Here is a 13,781-nt window from a genome sequence, read left to right as displayed (position 1 = left end):
GATTTGTCTGTCTGCAGGATGAAAAACCCGAGTTTCCGGGAGAAAAACCCTGCTACCTCCGTATGAGATCGGCTAACTCACCTTCGATTGAAATCGTCCAGATAAAGATTCCTCCCATCGCGACGAGAATCGAACTTAGGCCTATTCCAATCGAAGGGTGCAATGTACCGTTATTCTTCCAATTGCGCTACGGAGGCGATATTTATGTGCACTCTTCTTCTTCGTTTTCGACAATTAAGAAAATTGGCTGCCGAGTTTAAACGTGGCCGTACCAGCCTTGAAGATGATCCGTGTGAAGGACGTTCAAAAAGTGTACCAACACCAGAAATCATTCATCACTCACATGAAAATCTCCGAACAGTGCTTGGAGTGTTTTAACAAGAGTAAAACTGATTTTGTGCATCAATTTATTACTATGGTTGAGACTTGAATTCACGATTACATACCAGAATCCAAATAGCAGCCAAAACAGTGGACAGAAGCAGGTTGTTCAGCACCAAAGAAGTCAAATTGGTTCCATCAGCAGGAAAGGTTATGGCATCAGTGTTTTGGGGTGCTCAAGGCATTTTGTTTATTAATTATCTTGAGAAGGATAAAACAATAACTGGGAAATATTATTCCGATCTTTTAACCAGACTAGATGAAAAAATTTGCGAGAAAAGACCCAGTTTGCAGAATGGAAAAAATCATCTTTAAGGATAATTCACCTGCCTGCAAAGGTGTTTTGGCAGTGGGAAAATTAAAGGATCTGCACTATGAATTGTTGGAACATCCAAAACAGATTTGACTCCCTCTGACTTCTATCTCTTCCCAAAACTAAAACTCTTCATTTTTTTTTCCTGGTCAGTGTTTATCTCTTCCCAAAACTGAAATTCTTCATTGCTTGTCAGCATTTTTCTTCGATTCAAGAGGTGATTACAGCTGTAGAGGGGTATTTTGTAGATCTTACTGAGAACCACTACATAGTCGGGATAATGGCGTTGCAGCATTGCTGAAATAAATGTGTTAGTCCTAAGGGAGATTATGTTGAAAAGTAAAAATAATTTTGAAATTATAAATGTTTTTTCATTGTTAGGCCGAGAACTTTTCAGACCACCCTTCTATAAAAAAGTTTTAAAGCGATTAAAAGTTGAGCAGCTCTTAGATGTGAACTGTAGACTGAAATACACAAACATTATTCACGAAAAAATGAAAGAATTTGAGAACAGAAAAAACCCTTGGAGATTCAGTGGCAAGCCCTGAAGAAAACACTGATTAATTCAGCAAGAAAGGTATGTGGTGAGGTTGTGGTCAAGGATGGAAAAATCAGAACTCCATGGTGGACACAGGAAATTAAAGAGGCAGTGAAACAAAAGAAGAAGAAAGCATTTCAAAAGTTCCTGGAAAATAAGTCAGCTTGTGCTCTTTGAGAATACAGAGACAAATGTAAAAAAGCTAAACAAAAGTCATGGGAAGACCTTTGTAAGAACATAGAAAACAAATATCAAGAAGGTGGCAAGATATTCTGGAAGTTTTTGAAGAAGCTCAGTAATGAAGGAAAGAGTGCTGTAAAAGGAATTAGAGATGACAAATGTGATGAAAACTGGAGAAAAGATATCCTTGAAGTAATTACTTTGAAAAATTGCTAAATGAAACAAGCAGTGATGACATGACAGTTGTAACAAAACACTCAGCAATTGAAGATGACCAGAAATGCTCAAGTATGGAGGTATAAAAGTCTTACAGTGGCTGCACTGCATAGTTCAGAAGACCTGGACAGAGGGACAGATTCCAGATTATTGGAGTAGAACTCTCATAGTACCCATATATAAAAACAGAAATAAAACTGAATGTGAGAATTGCAGAGGTATTTCTCTACTGAGTGTTCCTGGTAAGATTTATGCAAGTATATTTGGGAAATGGTGAAGGATTGTGGAAGAAAAGCTTGGTGAAGAACGAGCTGGATTCATGCCAAATAGAGACTGTCAGGATCAGATTTTCACTTTACGACAAATAGTTGAGAAATCATAGGAATATAACAAAGATCTGTATTTAAGTTTTGTAGATCTGGAAAAGGCATATGACAGGGTGCCAAGAGAGAGAAGCTATTCAAAACAATACAGTTATATGGTGTCAATGGGGCATTATATCAAGCCATATTTAGTCTTTATTTGAGTTGTAAGTCAGCAGTTAGAATTGAAGGAAGTGCAGGAAGATGGTTTAATGTTAAATCTGGTGTCATACAAGAATGTACATTATTTCCTCTGTTATTCATTATATATATATATATATATATGGATTGCATTATGAAGGAATGCAGTATTAAACCTGTTATCAAAATTGAAGATGTTAGTCTCAGCTTTTTACTTTATTCATATGATGTTATACTTTTAAATAAATCCAGTATAAGTTGGCAAGATTCCCTGACTAAATTGAATAACTGTTGTAATAGATATGGTTGAAGGGTCAGCTATAACAAGACAATGAAAATAGGTAGAAGCATTGAAAATATCAACTGCATTTTGAATGGAGGATCTATAGAACAAGTAAAACATTTCAGCTACTTAGCAAGATTTTTAGTGCAGATATTAAATTAAATATGGAAATATGCAACAGAATCAACAAAGCTGGTATGGTAGGAAATCAACTGAATAATTTTATATGGAATAAGAGAGAAATTAGTCAGAACACTAAATTAGGCCTATACAAGACAGTGTTCAAACCAATTTTAACTTATGGATCTGAGAGCTGGGTTAGAAGTAAAACATTTGACCCAAGACTAGAGACCACAAATATGAGATTTCTGAGAAAGATTAGGGGCATGAACAGATGGCATCAATGGTAATATCATATTAAAATCAAGGATCTTAGGAAAGAACTTGACATTTTCAGCGTCCAGGAATGTGTTAGCAGAGCTAATCTCAAGTGGTCTGATCACTTAAACAGAATGGGTGAGGAAATATTAGCAAAACAAGTGTTCTCTGCCAAGTTGGCAGAAGAAAACCAAGTTATAAGTGGATTGAGAAGATAAAAAGTGCCTTAGAAGACAGAAATATAAGATCTATTAATATTTCAGTCTTGGCAGGTAACAGACTGATTTGGAGGAAAATTGTAGATAGGAAGTTAGTAATGATGTAAATTTTTCATGTAGTACTATTCATATCCTGTACCCCCCCCTTGAGGATATATGGCAGGAATTTGATGATGATGATAATATTTTCAGGTTTAATGCCACTTTGTTTCATTACATGGTCCATATAGATGAATAACAATACAAATAGTTTGCACCTATGCCTTGCATTTGCTTTGACATCAGATTCAAGTCTTGGGTGCAAACTGTTTTCCCATACTTCCTTCAGTTTTAACTGCTGACTTGCAACTTGCAAGTATTGATTATGTATTGCTCTGTATAATGTTCCATGTATGCACCATGCAGTTATAGCTTTTAATAGCTTTTCTCCTGTCACTTTATCCCTTTTCCAAATCTAAAAAAAAATTATACAAGCTCTTGTTATCTTTGCATGATTTCTCAGTCCTGTTTTTAAACCTTTTCCTAAACATTTTCCTTAACTTCTTGCATACTTACATAAATCTTACCTAGGAAATTCTGTAATTTGTGTGGTCAGTTTTTTATTTCTCTTTTCAGTGATCGAGTGCTATGAATGAGCATTTATTAAATGAATGTGTATTATGACAGTTCTATTTCACTCATCTGGAATTCAACCTTTTTTGATCCTGCTGATTGCAGCATTTATATTGTGTGTGTGTGTGTGTGTGGGAGAGTATATATTTATTTTATCGCTTGCACATTCCGAGTGGTTTAAACTCTTAAATTCAAAAGAAAAAGATTTATCTTATGACCACCTTCATCCTTATATTCAAAGGCCACTAGTATATATATATAGGTAGCTTTTGACTTCCTCTAAACAAATAGAACTAAAGTGCTAACATGTGTCCTCCCTCTAGGGTGAATGATAGGCTTTAGTTCTCATTATGCTTGAAGCTTTTTTTTTCACTTATCACATGACAGTAGTGCATTATGTTTTGTAACAAGTGTGCTTTTTTGCTCTGAAGCTGCTGGCTTGAATCCAATGGAATAATCAATAGTTTCCGAAATACACATAGTTTTTGTTCTTGTATGGTTTCCTGAGTTAATATCATTAAAATGATATAATGAATAATAGAACAGTCCAGCCACTCAAAAACTTCCATCCTACCACACTACCGTATTTTAGCATATCAGATCAAATAACATCTACTCCTCATGATATTTTCAACCTCAAATATTAATGCATCCTGATTACATGCCTTTTGGCTATTTTCTATCAGTTCTCTATCTCTCTTGTTTGTTACCACATTTAATATTTTTTCAAAGGGTTTACTTCAGACACCAGAATAACCTTATCTTTAGCTTCTGTGCCTTTTTCATCTTATTCCTTGTACTCTTTCCTCCATTTCCTGGCTTTTTCAATATCCTCCATAATAGTTCCCATCTTTGATATTTAGCTTGTACATTCTTTCCAAAAATTTTTTAATTAATTTTATATTTTATATCACTTAGCTTTCTTACATTTTTCTCTCTTCTCTAAAAAAATTCTAACTTGCCAGGAATTTTCAGTATGAGTCTACTATGAAGTTTTTATTTATTTATTTTTATCCTCCAATTCTTCTCTGTCTGCATCAACTAAAGCTATATAGAAGCCATTAGAAATCTAAGAGGCTATTTTTGGGATGGAAATTATTAGTGAAGCACTCTCCTAATCTTACACATATGACTGTATTAATCTGTTCAAAATTTGAGAGATTTATCTTATGACTCCCTTCATCTTTATAACCACTAGTATATATTTATAGGTAGTCTTTGACTTCTTGTAAACAAATGGAATAAAGTACTAACATGCATCCTACCTCTTGGGTACATGCTAGACTTTAGTTCTCTTTTTCCATTACTCTTGAAACTGTTTCACTTCACATAATTGTAGTTGTGCATTATGTTTTGTAAGCATACAAGAAATCAGGAAATTATACAAGAACAAAAAATATATATATTTATAAAGCTATTGATTATTCCCCTGGATTCAAACAGCAGCTTCAGAGCAAAGGAGTGACTTTTGTGCTCCTTTGCTCTGAAGCTGCACCAAAACCTGGTTTGAGAGAAAATTTAAAGAGTCATGTGAAATGCTCAAACACAACCCAAATCTCAACAAAAATGATGGCCTAACCATTTCAAGAATGTAGAGGACCCATCTACAACCTGTATAACAACCTAAACTAGCCATAGAAAAATCCCACTACAAGAAGATAACCTGGTGAAGTGTTTGTAACATTCAACACCAACTGAAAGAAATCATATTATAACATTCAGAACTGTACAAATCCAGAAGAATATTAATACATGAGGACTTTAGCAGTTTATTATAGTTGTATTTATATTTTTTTATTTAATTTTTTTAAAAAATTTATTTATTTATTTATTTATTTTTAAAATCTTTTATCATCACTAGAGGTCAGGCTAGGAAAAAGGATTAATTAACTAAGTAGATCTAGTTTACCGGTATACAAGGCTAGAGCATGTAGCTTGGTTCCTTATACACTTATATCCTTCCGATGATGACCTCGATACAGGGGTTGAAATGTCAAGTTTTATTTTATTAGTAATTAATAAAATAATCTGTTCAACACGTGTGTTTTTGTGTCCCTAAATTTATAAATATGAAATATATATATATATATATAGTTTTTGTTCTTGTATGATTTCCTGAGTTTAAAATGATATAATAAATAACAGAACATTTTAGCCTTGCTGCATGAGTAATTTTCATTCCTAGTAGTTAATCTAAAAAGGTTAATTACTGGGAATGAAACAGCTTATATATCTGCTTATGCTTTTTGCTTCCATTCTTCCTTTTTTCCATATCTTGGGCCCACTTTTCTTTACTCATAGTATTTCAATCGCATATACCATGGTGATCTTGTATTTGATCCTACTATTTTTCTTTTTTCATTTGATATTTCACAGTGTTATTTTAAGCCCATTTCAACTGATTTTCTCATTCTTCTTAAAATATCTGTTCCTACCACCAACATTTAAAATTTTTTTTTTTTAAATTCAAACTACCGTATATGTCAGGATATAAGAGGAGGCCTAAATTTTAGGCTATTTTTAGGTTTTAAACTTATGTCGGTTGTATAAGACGACCCCCCCCCCCAATTTCTTCTTTCGTCTATTAATGCATTGTTAGGTATTGTTGCTATATCCGTTATTTTTATATCTATGCATATCCGTTATTTTTTTGCATAGCATAGACCAGGCGGTATAATGAAGAAGCACAGTTTATTAGTATGGGATATGTTTCGCAGTCATTTAACTGAGAATACTAAAAGTCTTCTAGAAAAAAATAACACAAAAATTGCTGTTATACCAGGTGGTTTAACTTCTATATTGCAACCACTAGACGTCTGCTTGAACAAACCATTTAAAGATCATGCGAGAAGAGTGGAATAATTGGATGTTGACTGGTGAAAAATCATTTACAAACGGTGGATCTTGGATGTTGACTGGTGAAAAATCATTTACAAACGGTGGATCTTGGATGTTGACTGGTGAAAAATCATTTACAAACAGTGGATCTATGCACGCTGCATCACTTGATATGTTGTGCAATTTTGTGATGAAAGCACAGAATAAAGTAAAAGTAGAGACAGTAATAAAATCATTTAAAAAGTGTGGTATCTCTAATCTTATGGATGGTATGGAAGGTGATCTGTTGTGGGACACTGATGATGATGAAAACGAAATCAATTCACTGGATTCGAACTGGGATCCATATGACGATCATTTAAACAATGAATCTGAAGAACTATTTTCAACAGATGATGAAGAAAATTAACATGAAAATTGAGGTTAATAATTATTATTTGTTGTTTAAGACTTACATCTACTGTAATATTTTAAATAAATTTATGCAACAAAAATTAATCTGATTTGTTTATAAACACTGCCTATTTTCTTATATAACGATGTATTGTAACTACCTAAATGTTCATCCAAGAAATTAAGCTTTGTTTTTTATACTCACCGTATAAGATGACCCATGATTTCAAGGAGTTTTCTGTAGTATTCGAGAGTTGTCTTATATCGACATATACGGTACTTTAAAAAATATTGGGTTTTTCTGCCTGCCTAACAGACAAACTGACTAGTGAACTTACACTTAAGTATAATATACTTCATGGCTTTAGCACAGGCATGTCAAACACGTGGGCCATATGAGGCCCAGCGACAAGTAACATGCGGCCTGCCAAACTTTGTAACCAATGTGGTTGTTTAACTTTTGACAACACTGAATTAAATAAACATATTTAAAAGATTAACATTTCCACTTAACATTATTTTATATGCCAGACTACGCTGCAATTTCTAAAGGAAATAATGTTCTATTTGTCATTTCAAAAAATCTTGTTACACCACTGCATAAATATCGAATTTTACCGAATCTTAACGAGCAAGTCTATATTTATGCGACCATATCCGCTGACCAGAGCAATCATAGGCTAGCCGTTAGTAATTTTCAACTCGCAAGAAAGTGTAGTGTTTTCTTTATAATTAATAAAGAATTTATAAAAATAATGTCGAAACCTTCAACCAGTATGACTAAAAAACGATAATTGAAGAACATCGTAGTTTTTTTGTTTTTTTTTTTAATGGGAGTTACAATATTTTTGTATTCAAGGAAGAAAATTATGACTGATATGTAGAAACTCTATTGCAGTTTGCAAAGAATATAATATTAAAAAGCATTACGATACAAATCATAAAGAAAACTATGACAAATATGTTGTGAAACTTTGTGAAGATAAATTGTCAGAATTAAAGTTAATACTTTAAAATCAACAGTTTATTTACCAAACCTATTGAAGATAATAGAGCTACGGTAAAAACCAGTTATTTGTTATCACATTTAATTGCAAGCAAATGTGATTATTGGCAAATGTATTATTAAAGCAGTTGAAGTGTTGTGTCGTGATCAATTAAAGAAGCTTAAAAATATAAGCTTATCTCGAAATACCATTGCTAGCAGATTTGATGATATAGCCGGGAACTTAGGAATCAACTAAAATCAATAATTCCAACATTTCAGACCTATTCCCTTGCAATTGAAAGTACAGATATACTGGATACTGCTCAGCTGGCTGTTTTTATTCATGGATGTGATATGAACTTAAAAGTAAGTGAAGAACTTGTAGAAATTATTCCTGTGCACGATACAACCACTAGAGTTGATGTTTTGACACCCTTATGGAAGTTTTGAATGAATACAATTTACCATTAAAATTTACCTAGTTTGTCTTGCAACTGATGGTGCCCCTGTCATGACTGGGGTTGTCATAAGAGTTTTTACAAATTTAAAAGAAAAATGCAAAGAACAAGGTAATAATAAACTTCAACATTTTCATTGCATTATTCATCAACAAACACTGTGTTCCAAAGTTTTAAATATTGAACTTGTCCTATATGTCATAAAAAATGTCAGTAAAATTGTAAATTATATTCATGCACGTGGGCTTAACCATCGCCAATTTAGTAACTTTCTAGAAGATCTAAAAAGTGAATATAGCGATCTACCTTATTATACAGAAAGTAGATGGCTTTCCATCATTAAGTTTTAAAGCGATTCTTCGAATTGATGGACGAAATCGCCATTTTTAGAATCGAAAAATTATGAATGTGAGATATTTTTAAAAACTGGTCAGTGGATAAAGGACCTGGCTTTTTCAGTTGGCATTACAAGTCACCTTAGTCAACTTAATCTTAATCTACTAGACAAACATCAAGTAGTTACCATGTCATTTGACAATATTAATATTTCAAACAGAAATTATTACTTTGGCAAAAACAAATTAAAAAAAAAAAATCTGTCCCATTTGAATGTTGTCAATTATTAATACAAAAATCACCAAAATTGAAAATTTCAGAATATGCCAATCAAATTAAGTTATTAAAAAATGAATTCGAAAGAAGATTTTTAGATTTTAAGTAATATGAAAATCAGTTTCACCTATTTACTTCTCTCTATCGATAGATGTTGAAACTGTTGATGGCAATTTACAGTTGGAATTAATCAAAATTCAGTGTGATTCCGTATTGAAACAAAAATATATGGACGTTGGAATTCCAAAGTTCTATAATTATTTATCAATTGATCTATATCCCAATGTATTATGTGCAATTAGGCGTATTTTATCTATGTTCGGTAGCACATATTTATGCGAACAACTATTTTGAACTTTAAAGAATAATAAAAGTACAGAAAGATCAAGATTAACAGACCAGAATGTGCAAGCAATATTGAAAATAACTACAGCTCAACAAAATCAACCAAATTTTGAAGATTTCGTTAATGAAAAACGTCAAGTTTCTTCAAAAAAATGATATGTATAATTTTATTTAAATATGTAAACTTTATATTTTATATGTATTTTTGTAACATGGTTGTATTTAGTACTTATATACTCCATGTTAATATTAAAAAATCTGTTTCCTGTTTGTTTTGAGATTTTTTTTCTGTTGCTTCCTGTGGCTTGACGTATAATTCTTAATTTGGCCCTTAGAGGTAAACTAGTTTGAAATGCCTGCTTTAGCATTAACTCTAAATGAATTAATCCAAACTATTGAATCGCATATTAGTATACTTATTGCTGTCATCACCTATTATGTCGAATCCCCCATGCTCCTCACACATCACATTAATTCCCATCATTTTGGGTAACTACCACAAGTGATTACATAAAGGCAGCTTTTTTCATAAACTCGCTTTAAAATCATCAATTGGCATTTATTGCAGGTATCAGAGGAATGTGCCAGACTTTTCAGTTAAAAATAAACTGTTGCACACAAAATGATACTTTTATTTGGAAGTTCCATTTCCAAATAAAAATGTCAATATTTTGTAATAGGTATTCCACTATCTTGTAACATTGTGTATTGACTTAAAATTGAATGGAAACCTGATTGTTACGTGTTTTATTATAGCGCATTGGTCATGGTGATGATAAGCATTCAGATGCAGATCGGTCCCCAGTATTTTTGCAGTTTATTGATTGTGTATGGCAAATAACAAATCAGGCAAGTATTTTTTACTATATTGTGGAGAAAATTAGTGTCCTAAATCAGCTGGCTGGTTTGTTTGCTTATTAAATGCATTATTTAATAATACATTCTGTAAATCCATCTTTAGGAGACATACTATTTCCAGACATAACACATTGTTAGCTAATACAGTTTACCTAGATGATAATTCTAAACAACCTCAATCCATTAAAGAAAAAAAAAAATAGTAAATTAACCTTTCATGGGTATTTCAAAATAAATGTTTTTGGTTTATTTAAAAAGGGTATATACCAACTTAGTTTTAATTAAAGAAGCATACCAACAGTTTAATTAAAGAAAAGTTGAGATTCAGGACTTTGTCGCTTTTTGTTGTTTTTGGCTACATTTCATTCATCCCTTTGTTGAATTCTATAATCAAGTTTCATTCATTTTTTTTAATTGAAAGTTCTGTATACTTATTTTTTATTTTTTTTATAATCCCATATGATATGAGAGGCTGGTCAACCTATAGAATGGTAGTACTCTAGATGGGCAACAAGGAACTTGTCCACATTAGTTTAAAGATCTATGGGTTATATATTGCTTGGGAAATGCATAAGATGGAAGACTGTCCCATAGGGCAACATTAGAGGAGATAAATGAGAATAAAGAGAAATTCCTTGGGTTTGGAACTGAACTATGAAGGAGTGTTGAGTTGTCATTGCACTTGTTTCAGAGTTGAATTTAACAGAGGGTGCAGGAATTATCAATGCCAGTTCAGATGAACATTATCTGTGGAAGTATTTGTAGAAGATGTATGCATAATATATACAGGTGAAAACTGAATGTGCGAGAGTAAATTGATGAGAGATGGACTGTTAATCAACTTAATTGCCTCTGTATTGAGCAAAATATTTTTAGAGAGTTCTTAGGGGGTTAGGCAGACTAGTGATTTGTATAGAGTTAATAGATGTTCAGAGTTATTCTTTGAGCAAAGGAGAAGAAATCCTAATTTTTTTGGATGTCAAGGAAGCAGTAGTTGTAGTGTGCTTATGCCAACAGAGGTTTGATAGAGTAAGTAATCCCATCTTTTCTGGTGATTTGGGTGTTAAGAATGAGGCTTGAAGAAAACAGTTTTTTTTTTGTGGGAGATAAGGCAAAACTGTTTTGCTAGCATTGAAACCAAGGTTATCTGAAGCCGATTAAAGAATTATGTCGGTTTGAGTTTTGCAGTTGTTATATGCATAATACAGAAAGCTTGGTCACAAGGTTAAATCTCAAATAATTGTTTTAATGTTATCATTTCACAGTTTATTTAAAAAAAAAAAAACGTGAAATAAAATTGTAAGAATTTCCTTTCTTAAGTGTCTAGGAAAGAAGTTGAGATAAGACATATCAAAAGAAAAAAATTGGTGAACTCAAAACTGGATTTAAGCTAAATTAAGATTGCCAAAATCAGATTTTTACCTTATGATAAATTGTTGAGATCTAATTAAGTTTTGTTGAGCTCAAAAAAAAGTTTAATGTATGATTGAGTGAAAAATAGCTTCAAAACACTAAATCTGTGTGGTTTAAATATTTTTTTTTTTAAGAATTGAAGAACAGTTATGTACAAGAATATTGAAAATGTAAAATCGGGTTTAAGGCATGTATGCTATCTCCACTATTCTTTCCAATCTAAACGGAATACATTATTCAAGAAAGTGGCATTAACCTAATACAGGGTGTTTCAAAAGGGGTATACAATTTCGAATGACAATAGAAAGTAAATAGCAATAGAAACAGTTTTTATTACTTTGCAAATGTAGTGTAATACTTGAAGTTTCAACATAAAGAGTTAAAGTTCAATATGACTGCTTCCAGTAATTCTGCAGACATCGCATCTGTAATCAATTTTCTGCCACATGTGGCAGAGCTTATCTGGCTTAACTTCAACAATAGTGGCAGTAATTCTGGAACACAGCTCATCCAAATTGGCTGGTAGTGGTGGTACAAACACTCGATCGTTCACAAAGCTCCCACAAGAAAAAAAAAATCTGATGGTGTAAGGTCAGGAGAATGCACTGGCCGTGCTACAGGTGCCCCTCTACCAATCCAATCTGCCTGGAAAACGGGTGTTGAGATATGACCTTATATCTGTCAGGTAATGAGGATGTGCTCCATCTTGCTGGAAATGTAAGCATCCATTGTGGTCATCGTAATCTATTTGTGGTATTAGGTACCCTTGTAGCATGTCCAGATACACACCACCAGTAATGGTAGATACCGAAAAAAAAAAAAAAAGGGTCCATACACTTTCTTCTTGCTTATAGTGCAAAACACATTTACCTTTGGGTTGCTGCGAACATGTTCTATGATGCTGTGTGGATTTTTGCTTCCCCAAGTTCTACAGTTGCAAGTGTTTACTTGCCCACTTACTTGAAAAGTGCACTCATTACTGAAAACGATCGTATCCAAAAAGTCCTCATTTTGTTCTATCCTACTGATAATTTCCATACAGAAATCGTGGTGTACAAGGATAAATTTGAAGAACATTAAATGTAGACGCTGTTGTAAAACGTGCTGTACAGTCACATGTGGAATTCCAATTTGATGATACGCCTGTCTGGTTGACTTTCCAGAAAAGTCAACCAGACTATTCTGGAAAGAAAAGTCTGGTTGACTGGGAACCAGACTTTTCTGGAAACTTTCCCCGAACTTCTTCCACAACTGCATCGGCAGCACACGGCCTTCCTGTTGACCTTGGATGACACGCAGAGCAGCCTATTTCTATGAAATTCTTGTGTCGATCGTGTGCCTACTAGGAGGTTCTTTGCCGTATTGCGTGCCGAAATTCCTCTGAGCTTGTATTGTAGACTTCATTTTCTCAAACCAAAACAGACAACATGCTTTCTCTGCACAATCGAAAGTCACCAAATGGTGTGACGTATCTGATGCTAGTGGATGTTTGGGAAAGTTTTTAGGTTGTAGGTTATTTTCATTGCTTGCCCAGCTTATTCGAAACTTCAAATGATCTGAAAAAAAAATATGTTTGATTTGTAAAGGTTCTCATATCTAAACCTTGGTTACTTATACAGAAGAAGCTGACTAGGTTAGACAGTTTTAACCAGTGCTTTTGTGTGCTGGTATACTACAGTATGCACTCACACTCTCTCTCTCTCTCTCTCGGTATGTGTGTGCGTGATTCCTACTCATGAAAGGTTTGTAGGCCTATAGTACATTAATAGTTTGAATGAACAGGTTTTTTTTTTCTTATTTTCTTCTATTTTTAATATATTTGTATTTTTTGGGGTGCTTAAGGGTCAAAGCTGTATAACTGAGAGGAGACCTCCACATAGCCTTTAAAGGAATGCGGAGAACCAACCAGGGCTTCTGACCTAATATCCAATCCTCACCATTTCGTGGTGCACCCTGTTGGGTATCTACCTGGATACTGAACGAACGAGGATGGGCTGGCAATTTGGGATTTAGCCGACCAAATTGTATTCTTGTTGGCTTAAACTAATATAGAAAATGATGGTACAACATGACAAAATTTCATACCGACTGGGGTGTCGCCCGGTTAAACAAGGCCCCTTCCCCCGTTGTTTTCGCCAGGGAACCAGAGCGAACAGCGAAAAGTCAGCTACTTGAACAAATCTGAAAGTACACCCTAACTCAACATCACCAGAGTTAAAGATCGGTACTATCGTTGATAGTGCCGATCTTTAAC

General features: G+C 33.4%; 1 protein-coding gene across 2 annotated transcripts in view; it reads left to right on the top strand.

The window, feature by feature from the left end:
• mtm (phosphatidylinositol-3-phosphate phosphatase) overlaps positions 1-13,781 on the top strand; it is a 160,016-nt gene that overhangs the window by 106,098 nt on the left and 40,137 nt on the right. For both annotated transcript variants that reach the window (XM_090391293.1, XM_090391294.1), the window contains one exon: positions 10,013-10,105. In XM_090391293.1, coding sequence (XP_090247419.1) covers positions 10,013-10,105 — 93 coding nt within the window. The remainder of the gene's footprint in view (positions 1-10,012; positions 10,106-13,781) is intronic.

The sequence above is a fragment of the Typopeltis vanoorti genome, chromosome 4 (assembly GCF_054136105.1).
Source record: "Typopeltis vanoorti isolate ZY-2024b chromosome 4, IOZ_Tvanoo_1.0, whole genome shotgun sequence".
NCBI lineage: Eukaryota > Metazoa > Arthropoda > Arachnida > Uropygi > Thelyphonidae > Typopeltis > Typopeltis vanoorti.
This window is presented reverse-complemented; position numbering and strand designations above follow the sequence as displayed.